At 38.8% G+C, this 19,993-nt stretch overlaps 2 protein-coding genes across 3 annotated transcripts; one reads left to right on the top strand and one right to left on the bottom strand.

Annotated features, from left to right (window-relative positions):
- The first annotated feature begins 6,521 nt into the window (after positions 1-6,521).
- On the top strand, positions 6,522-10,543 carry LOC121528682 (leucine-rich repeat, immunoglobulin-like domain and transmembrane domain-containing protein 2). Of its 2 annotated transcripts, none has more exons than XM_041816233.1 (2): positions 6,522-6,747; positions 8,972-10,543. In XM_041816233.1, exon 2 carries the CDS (start codon positions 9,139-9,141, stop codon positions 9,706-9,708), a length of 570 nt encoding a protein of 189 aa, XP_041672167.1. In that variant the 5' UTR covers positions 6,522-6,747; positions 8,972-9,138; the 3' UTR covers positions 9,709-10,543. The 2 variants fall into 2 exon arrangements, with proteins under 2 accessions (XP_041672167.1, XP_041672166.1); XM_041816232.1 differs by having other exon boundaries at positions 8,938-10,543.
- Positions 10,544-10,570: 27 nt separating this feature from the next.
- Positions 10,571-18,969, bottom strand: tmem101 (transmembrane protein 101). Its single transcript, XM_041816231.1, has 4 exons — positions 18,816-18,969; positions 16,684-16,864; positions 15,943-16,089; positions 10,571-13,760 (listed from the first exon to the last, which is right to left on the bottom strand). Exons 1-4 carry the CDS (start codon positions 18,944-18,946, stop codon positions 13,452-13,454), a joined length of 768 nt encoding a protein of 255 aa, XP_041672165.1. The 5' UTR covers positions 18,947-18,969; the 3' UTR covers positions 10,571-13,451.
- Between the last annotated feature and the right edge of the window lie 1,024 nt (positions 18,970-19,993).

Raw genomic sequence — 19,993 nt, 5'->3', positions numbered from 1 at the left:
TATCTTTCCCCGTGGAATGCCACGGTTTCAGTCATGACCCCTTTGTCAAGAAATACACATGATTTGTGGTTTATAAATGTTCTCTTAAATAGCAGTTATTAATTTGCTGTCATTTTCTATTTGGCACTGTGAGGGTTCTGGGATCTCCCTGATCTTCCACAAGCCTTTTGTGAAAAGCATCAAGCAGGAACAGCACCTCTTCCTGTGCCAATAGGAAGGCCTGAGGCAGGGAGAGAAGCAGCAATAAACCCAGAGCAGAGCTGGCATCATTGACAACAGAATGACATTGATTTAGTCAGATAAATCACAGAGGAGGAGCTGGGGTGGAGGAGAGTTTCAAAAAGAAGCCTGCAGAGGGAGCAGCAAAGGATAGAGCAGTTAAATATGACAGCATGAGTGCAATTAGTCAATAGTGTGCTCAGAGCAGATCAGCTGGCTGTCAGCTGATCTCAATTATATGGCAGGATTGGACTGGTGGCCTGCTTGAAGTAACATATTTGCTGGATATACCACCAGTGGCATTTACCTGATGTTTCTAGTATCGGTTTCTTTTTTGACTTTTAGAAATACTTGTTTGATGTGGAATGACTATAATGCATTCAAACAAGATTCACATGCTTGTAATTTTCAAATATTAACAAAGAAACTACTTATATTTTTACATTTGTTTGTTGTTTGATCAGCAATTATGCTGATGATTCTCAAGAGATCTGCCATAACACTCGCTTTCGAATGTGCATCTGGTAAATCTTTCATTTAAAGGTAATGTACACTAAGCACTTCACCTTACCCCTCGATACCAACAAGAATCAGGCCACCTGACCCAACCCCTAGATATAGCAGGCAAAACACAGGGTTAAGGTAAAGTGTTAGGGGTAACATGCTTGAACATGCTATGATTGTTGGTATTCTTGCAGGCTTTCATGTTTACACCCAAATGGACATGTGCAAATTGTAGCATAAGTTTCCTCTTCTTAGCTGACAGATTCGGCACCTGGTGTGGGCTTCTGCATCCCATCTGCTTCAAGGTTTAAAGTGCTGTGCATTCAGAGATGTTCTTCCATACACCTCAGTTGCACAAGTTACTGTTTTCTTTCTATCAGGTCAGACTAGTCTGGTCGATCTACTCTGACCTCTGCCTTCAACAAGGAATTTTTGCTGTGCACTATATATTTTCTCTTTCTCACCGTTCTCTGTAAATACTAGAAATGGTTGTGGTAAAATCCAAGTAGATTGGCAGTTTGTGAAATACTAACACCAGCCTTTCAACCATGTTCACAGTAACTTAGATCACCTTTCCTCATTCTGATCCACAATTTTAAGTTAAGCTCATCGTCTTGACCATGTCTGCATGCCCGGGTCCTGCCATGTGATTGGCTGAATGGAAATTTGTGTGACAGAGAAGCTGAACTGGTATGAAGTGATCATGAGTGTATTTCAAGTGAAAGCTTGCACCTTTGTGTTTAATCTTAACTTCACCTGTAGTCTTTGATGCCCTCATAAAACTTAGTTTTCTAATTTTTTAGAAGCTTCTCACAGTCAGTTTGATTTATTTTGGGGATTTTTCTATCAGCCTGGCTGATGCAACCTTGCAAACCAACACCATCACTGATTCAAATTAATTATTTAAATGTTCTAAGCCTCTGGATTCTCTAAAGCTGCTTGATTTACCACTACCAGAGAACACCACACATTTCATCTGCAGTATTAACATCCTTATTAATATATGTAGTTCATTTTTAAAAGTTAATGAGATACCTCTATGATGTATTTTTAAATCATTTTTATGCCTTTCAAAGGAAGTTAATCTATATTTCAAGTACATCACCACCCAACACAACTTGATGAATTATCAACTTTCTCCCCAAGTGATCAAAGATGAATTTTTTAGAGCCTTTGTAAATAAGTTTGGATGGAACTGTTGTTTTGGGCTGTCTTTGACTGCATAAATGATCAATATCTTCAGACTGTTCAGATGAAGTAGGTGGGTTTGTTGGGCGATTCAAGTTCATTTCAAAATGAAGCTTCAAAAAGTGAATGGTTTACGGGATAAAATGTTCTACTATAAAGACGCTGTCTGGTGGCTTCAACCATACTGCTAAGACAAAACCAGACAGATGAGAACATCATTGTTTTGTCTAAGATTATTCACCAGTTCCTGACATTTTACAACCAGAAATACAGAAGATAAAAAAGTTACTTGACAAAATACTTATCCTGCCTGCAGGTAATGAATAACTTTAAATGAGTCCAAATTTTGTTTTCATGTTTGGTACAAATTAGGGCTGGGTGATATGGACCAAAAATCTCATCCTGATATTTCATAGCTAAATTGTGATACATTGTCATTTTTTTTCTGTTTTTCAATTATCAAAAATAGCAGACTGACTCTGACAACCTGTATAAATTGTACAAAAACACTGGCAACATTTTCACTGAGCTTGTCAACATGTTCAATACTCTTTAATACCCCGTGTTTCAAGAAGGCAATCTTGATTGCATGCATAAGTGGTGGTATCAAGAAGCAGAGAAGCCAAATGATCTTCTATCATATTTTAAACCGAAAGAAAGTGATAGAGAACAAGAGTGTCTAAAATGTAAAAATACATTGACAGTATTTGCAAAAGTGTCTGGAACTGAATTCTTGTTATCTGCCAGTTCCAGCCACTTCTACCAATGTGGCCAACTTACTTGTGCACTCTAGACAGTCTGTATGACTTTGCTTACAATTTTTTTATCCCGAAAATGCCCAGTATTGAATGTTTAGGACTCCAATTTCTTCTATTTTTGTTGCTACTCTGCCTTTTGCTTGGTCTACATTCCACTCAACCCCCATGCCTATCCCTGCAGGATGGGCCCACAGGGCCTACAGAGAAGCCCAGCCACCAGACGTGTGCTATCCTTCCAGGTTTGGCTCCAGGGAGGGCACCCTTGTTTCCCTTTTCCGAGTGAGGAAGCTCTAGTCCCTAGTCTGATTCTTGAGGGCTTGTTAAATGACTCTGTCTGGACCCTCACCTGGGACCAGTTTTCCTTTGGAGACTCTACCAGAGGCTACTGCTCCCAGGTTCACAGGGCCACTCAAACCCCTCCACCATGATAAGATGGTGATTCTTAGATTATTTTGATCCAACCCTCACCTATGGTTGTGAGTGTTGGTAATGACAGAAAGAATGGATCACCCTGATCAAATGAATCTAAATGAGATTTCACAGAAAGGTGGCTGGGCTCAGCTTTAGAGATAGGAGGAGGAACTCGGACATCCGGAGTGATCTTGAAGCAGAGGCACTGCTCCTTCATGTCAAAAGGGGCCAGTTGAGGTGGTTGGGGCAGCTGATGAGGATGCTTCCTAGGACTGCCTTTGGAGGTCTTACAGGCTCGTCCAACTAGAGGGAGACTTCGAGGTAGACCCAGAACTTGCAGGAGGGTTTATATACATATATATATATATATATATATATATATATATATATATATATATATATATATTGTACCTTCTGGCCTGGGAACACCTTGAGACCCCCAAGGAGAAGATGGAGAACATCGCTAGAGGGAGGGCTTTCTGGGTTGACTTGCTTAGCCTGCTAAGCAAAAGAAATGGATGGATGAATGAAGCAAACATGCATGATAGTTAAAGTAGGAAGACTTTTGTTTCCATTCATCCTGTCATTCATTAAAATCACTCATTCACATGTCTCCCTTTCCCTGCTCAGGTAATCAACAGGTATGGGCGTCTACTCACTTAAGCTATGCGCTAATCCCATTCACGATCCAATCAACCTGCCTCTGTCATATTTAAAATCCCCCCCCCAATAATCAGTCTGTTATTTTAGTGCATCACTCCTCCACCCAAGCCACCTCCCTTACATCTCATCGTTGTTCAGGTCCAGCTTCTCCATGCCATCCTGTTTCCCTTCATTGTCAACTCCAAGCCTCTTCCAGTACCTGGTCTCTACAGGGGGGTGGCTTGGGTGGAGGAGAATTCAAAGTTAAAGCTATAGCCTTTAACTTCAAATGATTAGCTGGTGACAGGTTAGGCTTCTTAATGACCTTAAGATAACAGAAAATAAGAGGATATTCAAGCATGTTGCTTGTTTGAAAATGAACACTAAAGAGAGGCAGCTGTTTAGCCTTCCGGTGTGCAGTGAATCCTTTTATTTCCTGTCAGGCTGGTGGTTCCTGCCATCACCTGTATCAGGTTATGAGGACTGACTGAGCCAGGCTTAAGGTATCTACTTTTGAGCCCACCTAAAGATGAGGTAAGAAATTCGAAAAAGCTTGTTCTGCAGAAAGTAATGATAAAAGTAACAGCTTCCATTAAAATAACAGCTTGGTGTTTCCAAATACAGCTGCAGATGTTAATCCTTTTTTTAGGAATAAGTCCAAAAAAGACCAGGTTGTTCCCTCTGATATGTTTATATTTTGTGATTATCTGCTTAAGCCCGTAATCCCTCTCTAATCATGAATATTCAACGTCTGCTCAGCTTGTGGAGAACTCACTGAAATGACAGCAGTATCACGACATTACAGCAGCTTCTCTGTGAGGGAAATGCTTCAAGAGGATAACAATGCCTTTCAGGATGAGTGATGTGGCTCTGATTTAAACTGAAGATGCCTTTCAGTGGACGTATGGTGAACTGTTTGATTGCACTGCTGCCTCTTCTTAACATGACTTTGGGCTTCAAGCTGTGTCCCAGTGACTGCCTCTGCTACGAGTCCTCGGCTCTGGTGGACTGTCAGTCTCGGGGTCTGGTCCACGTTCCTCCCAGCGTCCCTCACGGCACCTGGATGCTGGATTTAAGTGGAAACAGGCTGATGGAGGTACGAAGCAGGTCCTTCATGGGACTGTGGTCACTGAAGATCCTCTTCATGTCCAACAACAGCATCCGAACTCTGCAGCCACAGGTACGATAAATGATAGGGTGCTTTTGTGTATTTGTTTACATACTCGGATCCAGATTAGATGTGCTCCAGAGCACAGATAGTCTTTCTGGGTTTCATATTAATAAAAATGCATCCTTACAAGCATATAAAAATGCACATTTAAAAGCATGAATAATCACTATATAGTTCAGACATTTCAAAATGTGGATTTATCTTTCCAATCACTTCTATCAAACTAAATAAGGTCAAACATGTTGCATTCAATGATGTGCCTTTTCGTTACTTCATTTTCAAGAAAACATTTTTAAAACCAAAATAAGAACCAAATCTCTTTTTCCTTTAGTTTGTACACAACTAAATATTCTTTTGGTGTAGATTTGCTGTTTTTAAAGCGTTTTCATCTTTGCAGTACACAAGTTTTGTCTAAACTTTTTGCAGTGGTGAACTCAGGATGTCTGAAGGGCAGGGGCAGAATTATAAAAAGGGCACCTACTGTGTACAGAGGGGCACCATCATGCAAAAAGTTGTCATTTATACTTACATTTATAGTGAAATAGCTAGAAACCCTGGTTAAGATTAAACATTTTTATTAGGATTATACCTACTACGCCTCTAAAAACAGATGAATTACAAACCATTTAACTGTTAATTTAATACAAGGGAGGCTGACCATGAAAATAACCTTTTACTAAGGAGCTCATAGTATTTTATTGCATTTTCTACTATTAGAAAAGTGGTTTTATCCGCTGAGAGGAGAACCTGCCCACTGGAAGACTACCCTGGCGGGCACTTTTTCCACTTACTGTCCACTAGAAGGGTAGAGTGGAAGGCAATCAATCAGGTACTGTCAGTTTAAGGTCACTTTGTCATATATTGTCCACATAGAGAGCACTTATAATGGCACGTTATCTACTTTTGCCTATTAAGAGGGCACCTAAGATGGCACGTTGACAAATTTTGTCCACTTGGAGGGCACTTTGCCAAATTTTGACTATTAAAATGGCACTTGAGAGGGAAATTTGTCACATTTTGTCTATTTAGAGGGCAATTATGTGGCCCTTAGCCCAATTTTGTTCACTTCAACGACACTTAAAAGGCAAGTTGTCATATTTGTCCTTCTTGGAGGGCACTACAGAGGGCACTTGGCCAGAATTTGTTGATTCAGAGGAAACTCAAGGAGGTATTTAGTCAAATTTTGTTTACTTAAAGGGCATGTAAGGTTGCACTTTTCCAAATTCTGTCAATTTGTAGGGAACTTAATTTTTTTTGTCCTTTTAAAGGGAGTTTAAGAGCCAATTTGTCATCTTTTGTATATTTTAGAGGCCCCCCAGTCTGAGTCCATCAGTGCTTAAAAGCTCATCTTGTATTGATGTCTAGCCAAGAAATAAAGTAGGAACATTTCATAGACATAGGATGAAGTTTACAGTGCCCTGTGACATAGCCACAAAATTTAAGGGGTGGGGATAGCTAATTTTTAATTTAGGGATTTACATGGACAAAAAAACCCTTGCAAGGTTAGATACCCTGGCTTTCCTTATCTGAGTTTATTTCTTCTGTTAGCTGCAGTCTGCCTGGTCAGGTGACCAAGTTTGACTCAGGTGTGAAGTGGGGGAGGGGCTGAGGCAGAACAAAGGCTGAGGTGAAATGTTTGGAGAGAAGTGGCTGTGACTCCTGGATGTGATTGTGGATCTGTACAAGGACTGTGGTTTTCCCAGAGAAGGATTACTCAAGACCACTCCATTGTTATGGTGATGCCTTCTCCGGACAAGAACCTGATCACTGCCAAGCAAGAGGGCCATAAATATAGGAGATCACCGAAAAAGAACCTACAAGAGTAAGACATATAGAAGAACGATCCCAGGATTGGTGAGTCAGCTGCATTTGGATTAAGTTTGGATTTTTGCAATGCATTGCTTTTGGTTTTTGGGCTGGACTATTCCACTTTTTGAGTTTTAAAGGTCTATTTTTTGGACTTTTTTTGGGGGCTTTCTGGAGGATCAATGTAACTGGAGCACTAAGGGAGAAACAAAATAATTTGAGGATGTTGTCTTTTAGAAGAAGGAGACCCTTTCACTGATTAATTTCTGGACATTAATAGACACTTAAGCTTACACCTGAGTTTTCTGTGGTGATTTCTCTTGAGTTATTGGCTGATTATTTGAGGTTTCAGGATTCCTTGATCCCTTTCCTCTACCACTGAGTAACTGACCAGAATCTAATTTATAATTTACAGTAGTTTTGAACCCGTGATATATAACTAAGCTTTAGAAAAGTAAGCTGATTGTTATAACCTAAAGCTGTGAAACAGGGCAGCAGGTGAGTGATTAATGTTATTGTTATTGTTTAAACCTCGTTTTTATGTTAAGTCAGTACAGCAGAAAATTAACCTTTAAACAAGATTTTAACACTAACACTAACTCTGCTCTGATGACCCACGGTCATAACGCCTATCCATGGTCACCAGATTTTACATGTAGCTGGTCGGCTGTTGCCAACAATTTAATAACCTGTGCATCAATTCACTGTGAGAGAATATACTATATGTCTCATGAATACAAAAAACTTTCCATTTCAGCCATTATAAAACCCTTCTGCTGATGTTTTTACCCCACTAATGGAAATGTTACTGCTGAGTGCAGAATAAATAGGCTTTCTGTAATCTTTTTACGTAAGATAATACCACTAAAATGCTCTTTGGTCACCAAATTTGGTGGCTAGGTGGCAGCATGGGGTCGGTGCTTAAGAAAAAGATTATGTTCAGTAAAATGTTCTCATCCCCAAATTATTTCAAACAAATGGTCAAAAAATATTCACACCTGAGAAGTGGTGAGATTTAAATGTATTATTTTTGCTTTATAAATGACTTATTGATTGTAAAAACAGAAGGGGAGTAGACGGTTTTTCTCTGAAATGTACATTTTTGGTAGTACTCAATGCAAAGTGCCTTAAGGGTCAGCCTTAGCTCTTGAATGCTGCAATAAAAAGACAACTCCAACAAAATTAAGCAGGATTTTTAGTCAAAGGTGCTACAATTTAAGTGATTAGAAGTTTGAACCCTCAGAATAAGGTACATAGAAACAGATGTCACACTACATAATAAATGTCATACAGTTTTTCTTCATTTCTTCTTTACATTTTAACCTTTATTATAGTATTGTCTCATAATTTCTCAGTCTTGTAATGTCTTATAATGTTTTAAATGCTTTGCTGTTAACTCTGTAAGACGCTGTTTATATGAACAATACTCTGTTAACTTCCCTCGTCTCATCTTAACCGTAAAGACCCTGTAAAGTGAAAATAAATCTGCGTTTAGGTTTGGTGTATGACATGCTACTGTGTTATGAACTCCCAGTCAAATTTCAGTCAGATAAAAAATCTCTAAGTTGATAAGATCAAGCTTAAAACCATGAAAAATGAGGCAGTAAAATCTGCTCCAGGATGGTGTGGGTGAGTCTGTTGAATGAGCTGAAGCCACGTCCACTCAGTAAAAAAATACGATCCTCTCAAATTTAAAAAATTTTACAATCTGAACAGAGGAAAGCAGTCACGCCATTATTCTGCCTTTTGACCTTACGTTGACTTAATGATCAGAGTGCAGCTGCCTGGCTCTGTGCCAGAGAAGAGACAAAGTCCATTTTCTGGCTCAAATCACTGTGATGATGCTTTCAATGATCCATAGGCCATTGTGGCTGATAGATTTGGTAGATTTACCTCACAATGAACAACAAAAAAACAAACAGCATTTAACTATCGCTTACTTTCAATAAAGGCAGTGACATCAGCTAACAACAGACTGTACTGAGATGAACTGCTCTGTGAATTTACATCGTAGTGTTAGGGGATCTGGGTCATTTCCCACATATTGGCCCTGCCCATATAAAACCCAGCTAGGAAAGAAGAGAAAACCTTTGTAATGGTCTAGATCCAAAATTCAGTCACATGTAGACACAGTCTCAGTGTTTTCACATGTTTACAGCAGCCATATTCCAACGTATCTAGTGTGTTAAGACTAAAACTTTGGATGTTACTTTTTTTGCTCACGTTTCTCTGTTTCAGTCTTTCTCATCTCTTCATTTCCTGGAGCGTCTAGATCTGAGTTATAACCGTCTTCGCTGGCTCCCTCAGGACTTCTCTCAGAGTCTGACCTCACTGCAGCAGCTCAGGCTGGACCACAACCTGCTGCAGCACCTGGACTCTGCATCACTGGCTGAACTTGAAAACCTGAGGAAACTGGACCTCAGTTATAACCGCATTTGGATGATTGATGTTAGAGCCTTCAGCAGCTTGTCTCGACTGATATTTCTGAACCTGGAGGTCAACCGTCTGAACGTTGTGAGAAACGGCCTCCTGAGCAGACAGCAGAGACTGGAGAAGCTGCTGCTCGGACACAACAACATCTCAGTGATCGAGACCGAGGCTCTGGCTCCCCTGAGGAGTCTTACCCAGCTTGGTCTACAGGGAAATCAGCTGGAGCGAATCAGGTTCAAGACGTTCCTGAAGCTCCAGACCACCACCACTCATCTCCTGATGTCCTCCAACCCATGGATCTGTGACTGTGAGCTGCAGCGTGTCTTCAACAAGATCCAGCATGTCAGGCGTCTGCGTGTCTACGACTATGAGGACATTGTGTGTCACAGTCCTCCTCTGCAGGCCGGGAGCTTCCTTTCTTCTCTGGACAGTCAGCTTTGTGTGGCTGAGACGGCGTCAGTGCTCGTCATCACCATCACCGTGATACTGGCCGTGGTCGGGGCTTTGGTGAAAGCAGAGCACAACAGGAAGAACAACCAGACTGTGAATGAAGCAGAATCAGAGAAAGAAGAAAAATGATGCATGAATTTATTAATGAAGACCAGCAAAAATCTAGGGTCTGTGGGAGCCCGAGGGAAAAAGTCACAGTGGGGCCCCTCTAACCAGCATTTGACACCCTTAAAGGTCACATATTTTACAAAATACACTTTTTCAGGCATTTTTTTTTTTTTTTTTTAAATATGTGCCCCTGGTCTGTCCACATTCCCCCAAGAATTAGAACCCCCCCCCCCCCCTTTTTTTCAGAAAATGTATGCTGTAAAAAGGCGTTCTCAGATTTTCCCCTCATGATTTCATGTTGGGAGTAAGCATCGCCCCCAGGTTTAATTGGCCCAACCCACTTGTAAGGAAGTCCCTCCTTCCTTTCCTGATCAGGACAGCCCAATAATACCCAATTGCAGCCGCGGGTACTGTACAAATCATGTCCCCTACAAAACACACCCACTTGTGCTTAGTTTAAGGCTCTCTATAAAACACGCCTATTTGTGCTATTTGCTTAGTTTAAGGTTAACTTAGATAAGTTTAGATAGGCCTTAATTAGCTTTAGGTTAGGTTTATCATTTTAATTTCCACTGGTTAGATTTAGGGGCAGCTCATTGGGGTAGGTGTATATTTTAATTAATTAGCTTCCTGGGGTTAGGTTTAGCATTTAAATTCCACTAGTTAGGGTTAGAATTAATTTATTGTATGGATTGAAGGGCAGGTTTTGTGCAGAGAGTGGTTTGTAGCGGCTGCAGTTGCAGCTAGACCCTTCTCTGACAGCCACATCCATTTCCTGAGAAGGGCGTGGTCAGGGGTGGAGTCAGACAGTTCATTAACATTTAAAGCCACAGGCACAGAGACAGCTCATTCTGAGCAGAGGGTTTTTTAGACATACAAAAAATCCAATACTGGAGTGTTTTGTTCAGCAACAAACTTCACAGGCATGTTTTGGGGACTTCTCAGACCAACATAAACTTGTCTTAAAAGGGTAGAATATGTGACCATTAAAGTCTCTGTAAAACAAAAAATAAAAAACAAAATTAATTGTTTCTATCAGGACTGATCACATACGGTCAGACTTAAAATTTGTATTTTGTTCATTTTCAGTCCTGCTTTTGCATGAATTTCTGATGAAATGATTTTTCTCCAGAAGCTACTGCTGCATATTTCAGTGAATCAGAAATTACAAGTGCCAGCTGTGGACATCAGAAACTTCATGATCTTGTTTCTATAAATGTTGGTGTGCTGGGTGGGAGCTGCAGCCAGTTTTCTATCAACATTCCTAAAAGTCCTGATAACTATCAGCTGAAATGAAAACTCATTTTGCACCAAATCTGACCTGTCGAGCGAAGTTAAGCCAAACTTGATGCTAATGTCTGACTGTATGATGCCAGTAGTTCTATCATCCTCAAACCGCCTCATTATGACATTTCTCCAGACCAGCTTCCACCTGAGTACCCACTTTGAACCACTTGGCTACTTGCGCCCCCATGTTGTGTACTCTAGAGCATTCTTCCCTTAACTCTAAAAAACAGCAAATTCCAATGAAGTTTTCTTCCTTTCTCAGTGTACAAATGACCATAGCAGTGGAGATCAGTTAGTCACAGTATTTTTAACAAAGACTTAAGAGCATGCTCTGCAGGACAAATTGTCTTACAGCTCACTCATGTATGTCTGAATGCAAATCTTCAGCAGTTGAGTGTATGAATAATTGCATTCTTTTCAAGTCTGAATGTTGGAAAAGGTAGCATATGGCAGTATCATAGATTGATACACCATTCAGCAGTGATTGAAAACTTTAGCAGTGTAACAGAACTCAGTAATGATCAAAAACTAAGCAAACAGAGAGTTTTGATGTAGTTCAGTCTGATGGATATCTTTATTCAATGTGTACTGAAACTAAATTAAGTGTGAAAGCTGCATAAATGAGCTCACTCTAGATTGAACTGTTCCTGCAATAAGCCCAGGGATTTTGGAAACTTTCTAAAAAGCCTAAATGTACTTGCAGTTGTGTGAAAATTTAGGTTTTGCATATTGTCATACATCTTTTTTGGCAAACATGAGTTTGTCATGGATATAAAAGTAAACAGCATTTAAACACAATTAATAGTTGGACAATTATGTGAAGAAGAATCTAGATCAGTGGTTCTCAACTAGTGGGTCACGACTAGGTGTCTGAAAAAAATTGGTGGCAAAAGTTCTGAAGTCCTCATTGGACATGCATTAATACATTTTATTTTAACCCATTTTACTGTGGAATTGTGTAAATTTCAAGGTTTGTTCAATATTTCAACTAATTTATCTCCTCTCCTCTTCTAAGTAGCTACTCTTCCAATGACATGAAGTAATTTCACAAGCTTTCTGGAAAATTGGCAAAAATTTACACATGATGATTGGGAAAGAGTGTATGAAATTTGCCCGTTTCGTCCCTTCCCTTTTTTATATCCAGTGTTTTGGTCCAATCATGCTCCAAACTGCAACATATTCAATTAAATAAACATGCATTGTTGAAAATGTGGAAAATTGGGTTGTGATCTGTCGTAAGACAGACTGGTGGGTCCTGAGGCTGGACCAGTTGAGAACCACGTATCTAGGTAATGACAATACTTATCAGCATTATGGGCACCATCAGTGTTTAGTATAAAATATGTACACAGATGACAAAAAAAATGGTTTTATTAACTTTAATAATGACTTATATCACCAACCAGCCACCGTAAATCCTCTTATTTGATATGCAATAGCACATTAACTGAATTTTATTTCCCTTTAATTTCAAAGTATCTAAACCAACTTTGATGAAACTGTTTATTATAAAATACGGTGTATAAGATACACTTTCAATACTTATTTTTTCATTTAAAAAGATGGCTGAAAGCCCCTGTGAATATCGGTACAAACAATATACCACAATAAGGTGTTACGACATGAGCTGACATGACCACAGGCACAGCTCCTCTCATCAGAAATAGCACATGACCATTGAAAATTTGCCCCAATATATTGTGTACTGCAAGCAGCTGCTGATCAGACCAACTGGGGGTTGGCGCTCCTTTTTTAACCATTATTTCTCCCTCATTAGGTCATAATGCTGCATTTAAAGAAAATGGGGCAGTTTAAAAAACGTCCTGGTTTTATTGAAAAGACTCCTCAATTCAAGACAAGCCACTGGCAAAGGAAGGCAGAGCGACTCGAGGCCTGTGTGACTTCAACTTCACAACAACCACTGCAGGCTGAGAGCTTAATAACAATATTATAGCTGGCAGAGGTGCAGACTTAATTGGTGAAAACAGATGGTGATAAAGCAGCTGCACAAAGACAGCTTTTTGTGGATTCAGTTGAATGCAAAGAGAGTTTAACCTGTTTCCCTCTTAAAGACCCCAGGAACAGACTGCTGCTTATACAGCAGTGTGATCTATAACCAAAATTTTACAGTAAGACTTTAGAAGTGAAATATACTCTCAGTAGAAATACAGCATCAGTACTCAGTCTCATATTTCAGAAAACAAAGGAAATTAAAATGTAAACATGATTCCGAATAAATTATTACATTGCAAAAAGGAAGCTAACATGTTTTTTCTAGTAAAAGCAGGAATAATGAACAGGTAGGTGAAGACAATAGACGCTGCTTACATCCAACAGTGTCAGCTTGGAGTGTTTGAATCCTGAGAGATCACTGAGCAATGCCAGCTTTGATCACTAAGTTGAACAGTGACATAAAAGTCAGCAGTCTTATTCAAGACACCTCAGCCTGTAAAAGTTTTCTCTGAGAGCCCGAGGGTTCAACCGTCTGTAGCTAGGATCAGCACAGCGCCGAAGATGCCAACATTGTGTCCGATCAGCTTCATCTGGTTCCAGAACTCCACCTTACGTGTGTGGTGCCAGTAGCCGAGGTTTCCGTCTATGAGCAGGATGACCAGAGGCAGGACGGTGGACAGGATCTGAGCCGCCAGACGGATGTAGCAGCCAGAGAGGAAGGCGAGAGCCAGCACTCCGAACAGCACCTCCAGCAGCATCAGAGTGATCTCTCCTCCAATGATGTGGTTCAGATAGGCCTGCCGGTCCTCTTTGCTGTGCTGAAGGGAGTACACCTAGTGGCAGGAGAGTAGTACTGCATTATTTAAGACACCATTGGAAACAAGCTTTGTTTGTAGTACACTTTGATTGTTAAGAAGGTATTATTAGTAAAGGCTTGATTTGTCTTGTTTAGAAATAAACTTTCTGAAGCCATGTTGTCTTTGAATAATAGTAATTATCAAGACTGAAAAATTTTGAGTATTTTTTGCTTCCTGATTGTGTGATTGTGTTATCTATGATATAAACTTGAAAATTATGTTTCTCAGACACTAAATTAAAAAAAAAAAAAAGATTATAGAAGGGCAATTAAAGTATTTCTAAATCTTGCCTGTTTGACTTTTTTTTGCCTAGATATTTTCCTCAGTATCCTGAAATTCTAATAAAGTCACCACTCTTTGTTAACACCAAAAAAACATTTCAGTTCTCAAGTCTGCTGTGAAAAATGAGGTGTTGCAGTGGAAATTAGAATAGGAGGGAAGAGGTACACTTAGTACCTAAGTGTTGTAAAAAAAAAAGCATTATCTGTGTGGACAATTTTATAAAGCTGCCTTCAGGATTTATGTTAAAGCTGTTGTTGCTCAAAACTTACAAAAAAAAAAATGCACAGCACTGTGCAGAACTTTTCTTGGGCTTGGGCCAAAAATTGAGGCTGAAGGCATGTAATGGCGAGCATAAGGAAGAAACCGTCAGGCATGGGGGGTGTTGACATGACCCAGGTTGTGCTCTGGATGTGCTGGCATATTACTAGGGGCATGGGAAAATAGTCAGTTAAAAAAATTAACCTCCTTTAGGATGGAGTAAGGGGTGGATGATGTGATGAGTAAGTGGAATAAAATCCAAGTAGCAGTAGTAGTAGAGTTGCCACAAGCCCCTGGTTGTATTGTGTATGTTCCAAGGGCCCAAATACTGCTGGTCCAGGCGGATCACCAGGAGTGAAAAGGCCCAGATACAAGTGATGTCATCGAGCTTCTACTTGGCTCTTGAGTGACACAGTGTGTTGACATGTGTCGTGCTCAGCTCTGCCCCCCTCTGGCCCCAGGTTGTGGCACATCGGGCCCAGTAAGGAATCCTTAGCTCCGTACATGCCTAAAACTTAAACTAAGGCACGACTGTTAAACAAAAATGGGTTTTAAATGCTGGCTTTGCCTTTGGCTTTTCTTGGTCAGAAATAAGCTTTAGCAGCTGGCTCCTTCTGATGCAAAGGCGCAGCTGCTTGTCTCCAAACTCCCTCTGGATGTCTGAGCTCTTTACCCTCTCTCTTAAGCAGAGCCCAGCAACCCTCCAGAGAAATTTCATTCTTTTGGTTCCTGCCCAGAACTCTGCATCATTAACTTTGCAGAGCCAATGGATTGGCCTGGAATGTATCAGGCGGATGCATCTTGCAAAGCTCCAAGCTAAAATGTTTGTTCCTGGTCAGAGGATGACCAGATTGATCAGCTTCGCTTAAGGAGAGGCGCAGTTTAATTGTACCGCAAGCCTGTAATCAATATCAGCTGGTAAACAGGTAAGCGTGTATGCAGCTATAGCAGCATTTATGTCAGAACTTATAAGAGAAGAGCAGAGAACAGCTCTGAAAACTTCTCTGGATGGACACTGTTTTTGCTCTTCTCCTGACTAGCAATGGTGAAGGTTTTATTTACCAACTGGCTTCACTGAAAGTGAAGAGCTACAACAACTACCAGTCGAGCTCATATGTTGTAATCGACTCCTCCATGACAGTGGCAGCCCTCTACATCACTGATTGGCCTGTAGTGACTGTGGCAGACAGAAAATTTGTCTAATCATCCTCTGTGACTTCCTTGAAAAGTCCTGCCCTTCCCAATCACTGCCTTTTGCATACTGCCCAGATGGATATGAAATATATCCCATGTAAAATACTATCCGGTGTGTCTGGATTCTTGACCAATGGTGCAATAACTAATGATACATATGTTTATTTACCTATTCTAAAACATGCCTGGATAACAATTTAATCTACAATATGTTAAAAAAAAATCTATAAGAGCTCTCAGGGTGAAATGACATTCTCAAAATGTCATGTCTAGTCTTAGAGAAAGTCCAAATCCAAAAAATAAAAACTTTATTTTTATGTTGCCAATCCTCAGGCTTCAGTCAGTAAATAATAAACTGTCATATTCCTTTTTGTTTAGACAACGTTAATAAACAGTAATGAGTAATCCATAACACTAATCTTACTATGCAGATGAGGTAGACTCCCAGGAAGACTTGTCCCGTTGACTGCAGGGATCTGCTGCGAGCTTTCTGTCTGTACACCTCCCCCGCCCCGCTGGCCAGAACCAGGAAGCCTCCAATGATGGCCAGCGCTCTGGAGTACATCCGTACCTGAAAGGACAGTCAGGCTTTAATACACAAGCAGCACTACTCTGTCATTCTCTGCAAATAATTTATTTTCAGACTTCTAGCAGTAACCCAGACCCCCCCCATCTATGTCACAGATCTGTCATAAATGTATTAACACTGATCTGTGCCAAATTTGTACAAGCATCTAACTCTACCAATATCTGTTTTTGTAGAGTTTTCAAATTAAGCAGATTGGATGTGAAACTGGTTGGAAATAACACCATGTTGCAAATAAATACAAAACCAAATGTGTGACAAGTGCTTTTCTAAAAGCATAATTCAGGAATTGACTAATTCAAGGGCTCAAAGGCCAACAGTAACAGCACAAGAAAAGGTCTAGATCAATCAGCAAAAATCTCTGGAAGGTAAAACACGAAGGAAATAAAATAGAAAAAAGAACATGTTTTATCCAGTATTAGTATGTAAAAGTTGTTACCCTCAGTGATGATGAAAACCAGATGAAAAGCCTTGGCATTTCATAATTCAAGATTTTAGAAAAAGTTGTACTATTCAGGAGGGAGGCTGCTTAGTCTAGTTACAACTGATGTTTTGTGTTTAAAAAGTAAACTTACGCACCTTTAGCCAGTCTCCATAGTAAACTTGTTCACCAATATACGATGCATAGGTGCTGACAGCCAGCTGAATGGCAGCAGCCATCGCAAACCACCTCCTCTTCACCCCAAAAGACATGAAACTGGCACAGAGAACTGCAGCACCCATGTCCACATACAGGTATGGGACATGGATGTCTGGTTTCCTAGAAAAGACATTAATCAAGGTGTTTACTCAAACACAGACAGCTGTTTGATTTACACAGACAATTAGAAATGGAATTATACAACATGATAAAAAAAATAAACATTGTTAGAAATAAGGAAAAATGAAAATTGACAAGGTAAAAATTATTGCAATACCTTTGTTGTAAAATAAAAGGTTGAATTTGTAGGATATAATATGAAGAGTGATATGATATGAAAAAAGATAATAAAAATAATATTTCACATAATAAAACATTCCTCCATCTAAGAAAATATGTGTATCATTTCCTTTTATTACATAGTAACCCTAATATAATGATACAGACCATGTCATGAGTGTGTTCATAGTGTTTGTGTTCAGCATCTATGAGAAATGGGATATTTCTGCTTAATTTCTTTATTTTGGAAGAGGCAGGCAATAACAAGCTTTACTTAATATCAAGGATGGACAACTTTGCTTATAAAGAGTTCCAAATTAATTTTATTGTTAAAGCCAAAGGGCTGTTTATCAAAATGTATTTTAAAAATGATTTTAAAATGACTTTACTGATGGATATAAGGTTTCTACAAAAACAACTGCAGCCAGTTATACCTATAGATGTATATCTTGAAAAAAACTAAACTTATACCAGTAACCAAAAAATTATAAGAGAAATGTTTATATTTTTATGTAGGCAATTATTTCTTCATGGTTATAATTTTTATTATTATTATTTTTTGTAATAACTTGGAGACTTAAGGGACCCTTGCTTTACACTAAAGAAGACAAGAAACTGAAGATTAAAGGCTACCAATTTATCAACAAACAAATAAAAGGCATATTTCCTTTATGTTGTTGAACAATTATGCAATAATGCTATATATTTTTAACATAAGATGATGACTTTTGACATCTCTAATACGTTTTCACAGGCTATTGGCAAGAAAAGAGCATTTTGTTATTCAGGGCTTTTATGATTTATTCCTTAGGCTCACATGAAATATCTAAGGTTGCCTCTCCTAGCTTTTTATGATGTTTGGTTTAATAATGTTGGCTGGATTTCTCATGGGTTCTGTTGGTGTTTGGGTTTTATCTTTCTTGCTGTGTTCTTTATTTCCTTTGCTTACTGAGAAAGCACTTTGTAAACTGTTGTATTTAAAAGTGTTATACAAAGAATCCATCATTATTATAGTTACTACTCTTATTGTCATCCTTTTTTATCATAATTTCCTTACACAGTTTTCATCTGAGCAATGTGAATGACTTAAAGTGAGATACATTATGAGACAAGTCTAAACTGTTATCAGAAATTAAATAATATAGAGAGGCTTGCAATTTTTAATTTTTACACAAATCAAAACAAGAAACTCCAAATGTTTTTAAGTAGCTAAAGACATGTAGTTTGTATTAACTTAAATGCGTTAAGATCCTTATTTGACTTAATGATGAAGTAACAAATGCAAGATAAGCTGACAGGTGTGATAAATTGCGTCTAGGTCTTTCTCTTATGTTGTCCTAATTACAGGATTATTCCGAGGGTGTGGTTGTCTTCAAGTAAAACCAGCCCACCACCAACTGAAACAATACACCCCTAATGTAAACAGTAGATTAAAACCACGAGTACTTTCTAGTCAAATGAAATTACAGCCTTCCTCTTGTCTGGCAGAAAATTAGAGACCAGTCTAAGTATGACCTATCTTTTTAAACAACTCCATATGTATGCAACTTCCTAAACGTATCTATATGCTGAACTACAACCATTAACTTGTTGGTAAGCTTAAAAGAGATTAAATAATGATAAAGACTAGCACATAGTCTATGTGATACTGGCACACAGCTACATAAAGAAATGGCCAACATAATCATCTTGATAAAGGAGGTTTTGGTTTATCTATGCAAGTTGGATGATGTGTTAGCTAGCCGCTAGCTACCGTTTACGTTAAAGTGCTAATTCAACTCGTTGTTCTTACCTTTTAGAGTCCGCTCGTTCAGCGAACAGCATCAACATACTGAAACAGTTCCAAAATCCGAACCGGGTTAAAATAAAAGCTCCTAACTGGCTGAGAAACCTCAACGCCTGTTTCCTACTGGGAGCTGCCATGGTTGATGCTCTACCAACGGCACTGCAGTGAAGTCAATGAGCTTCCGGGCGAAACACGTACACATATCAAAATAAAAGTTTATATCGTGATGTAATAAAGCAAATACACTGATTTCAAATACTGATGCTCTTATTTTGAAAAGAGATTCAGTAGCAGAGCAAAGACGTCCTACTATTGGTTGTAAACTCATAATGGACGGGGAAAACCCTTCCAGGCAGCGGAAGAAAACATTTAAAGGGTTCGACAGCGCCACCTATCGGAGAAGATAACCCATTACAAAGATATTAAACTAGATGAAATGTTTGCGGTCTTATTTCAGTCAATCTATTTTATGTTTCATAGCCCTATTAAGCTGACACATCTGAAATATTCAAAGCCCAAGTTATTTTTTCTGATGACCAAATATTTACAGTGATTTCAGCACTTTACCTTGATAAATAATATTATAATATAAATAAAATAAATAAATAAATAAATAAATAAAACCTAATATTACTTTTATGTTAATAAATTACATATCGCTATTTAAGTTTGAATTATGTGGATTAAAAAACTACAATAGTGTGGTCTTACAGTTAGTATCATCCTTATTACTTGCAGATAATGAATAGTATTATTCTTGCCATTTGTTTACATATCTGTATTTCCATTATTCTATTTAACAGGGCAGTAGTTTCTAAATATGTTAAATATTTTCAGTGTAGAAGTACATAACAAATAGATAAAATTATGTTTCTACAAGCAAAGGGATAGTTTGAAATAACTGATTTATTTTTGGAAATATTTTTACAAAAATTCCAATAGATACAGTCACAGATATTGGACATTTCTAGAACACTGGGCCACTGATCATGGTGGACACCAGTGCTTTGATTGATTGCCCTACTGGTTGACTACCTTCATCACATAATGATTTCTTCTAGTTCTCTAAAGAAAATATATTTCTGTAAATGAAGCACTAATTAGTGACTAATTAGTGATTCAGAAAATGGAGGAAATGTAAGATGCATCAGAGAAGAGGGAAGTTTTTCATCAGGTGACCATTT

The sequence above is a fragment of the Cheilinus undulatus genome, linkage group 20 (assembly GCF_018320785.1).
Source record: "Cheilinus undulatus linkage group 20, ASM1832078v1, whole genome shotgun sequence".
NCBI classification, from domain to species: Eukaryota; Metazoa; Chordata; class Actinopteri; order Labriformes; family Labridae; genus Cheilinus; species Cheilinus undulatus.
The sequence above is the reverse complement of the archived record's forward strand: the minus strand, read 5'-3'. Positions and strand labels throughout refer to the sequence as shown.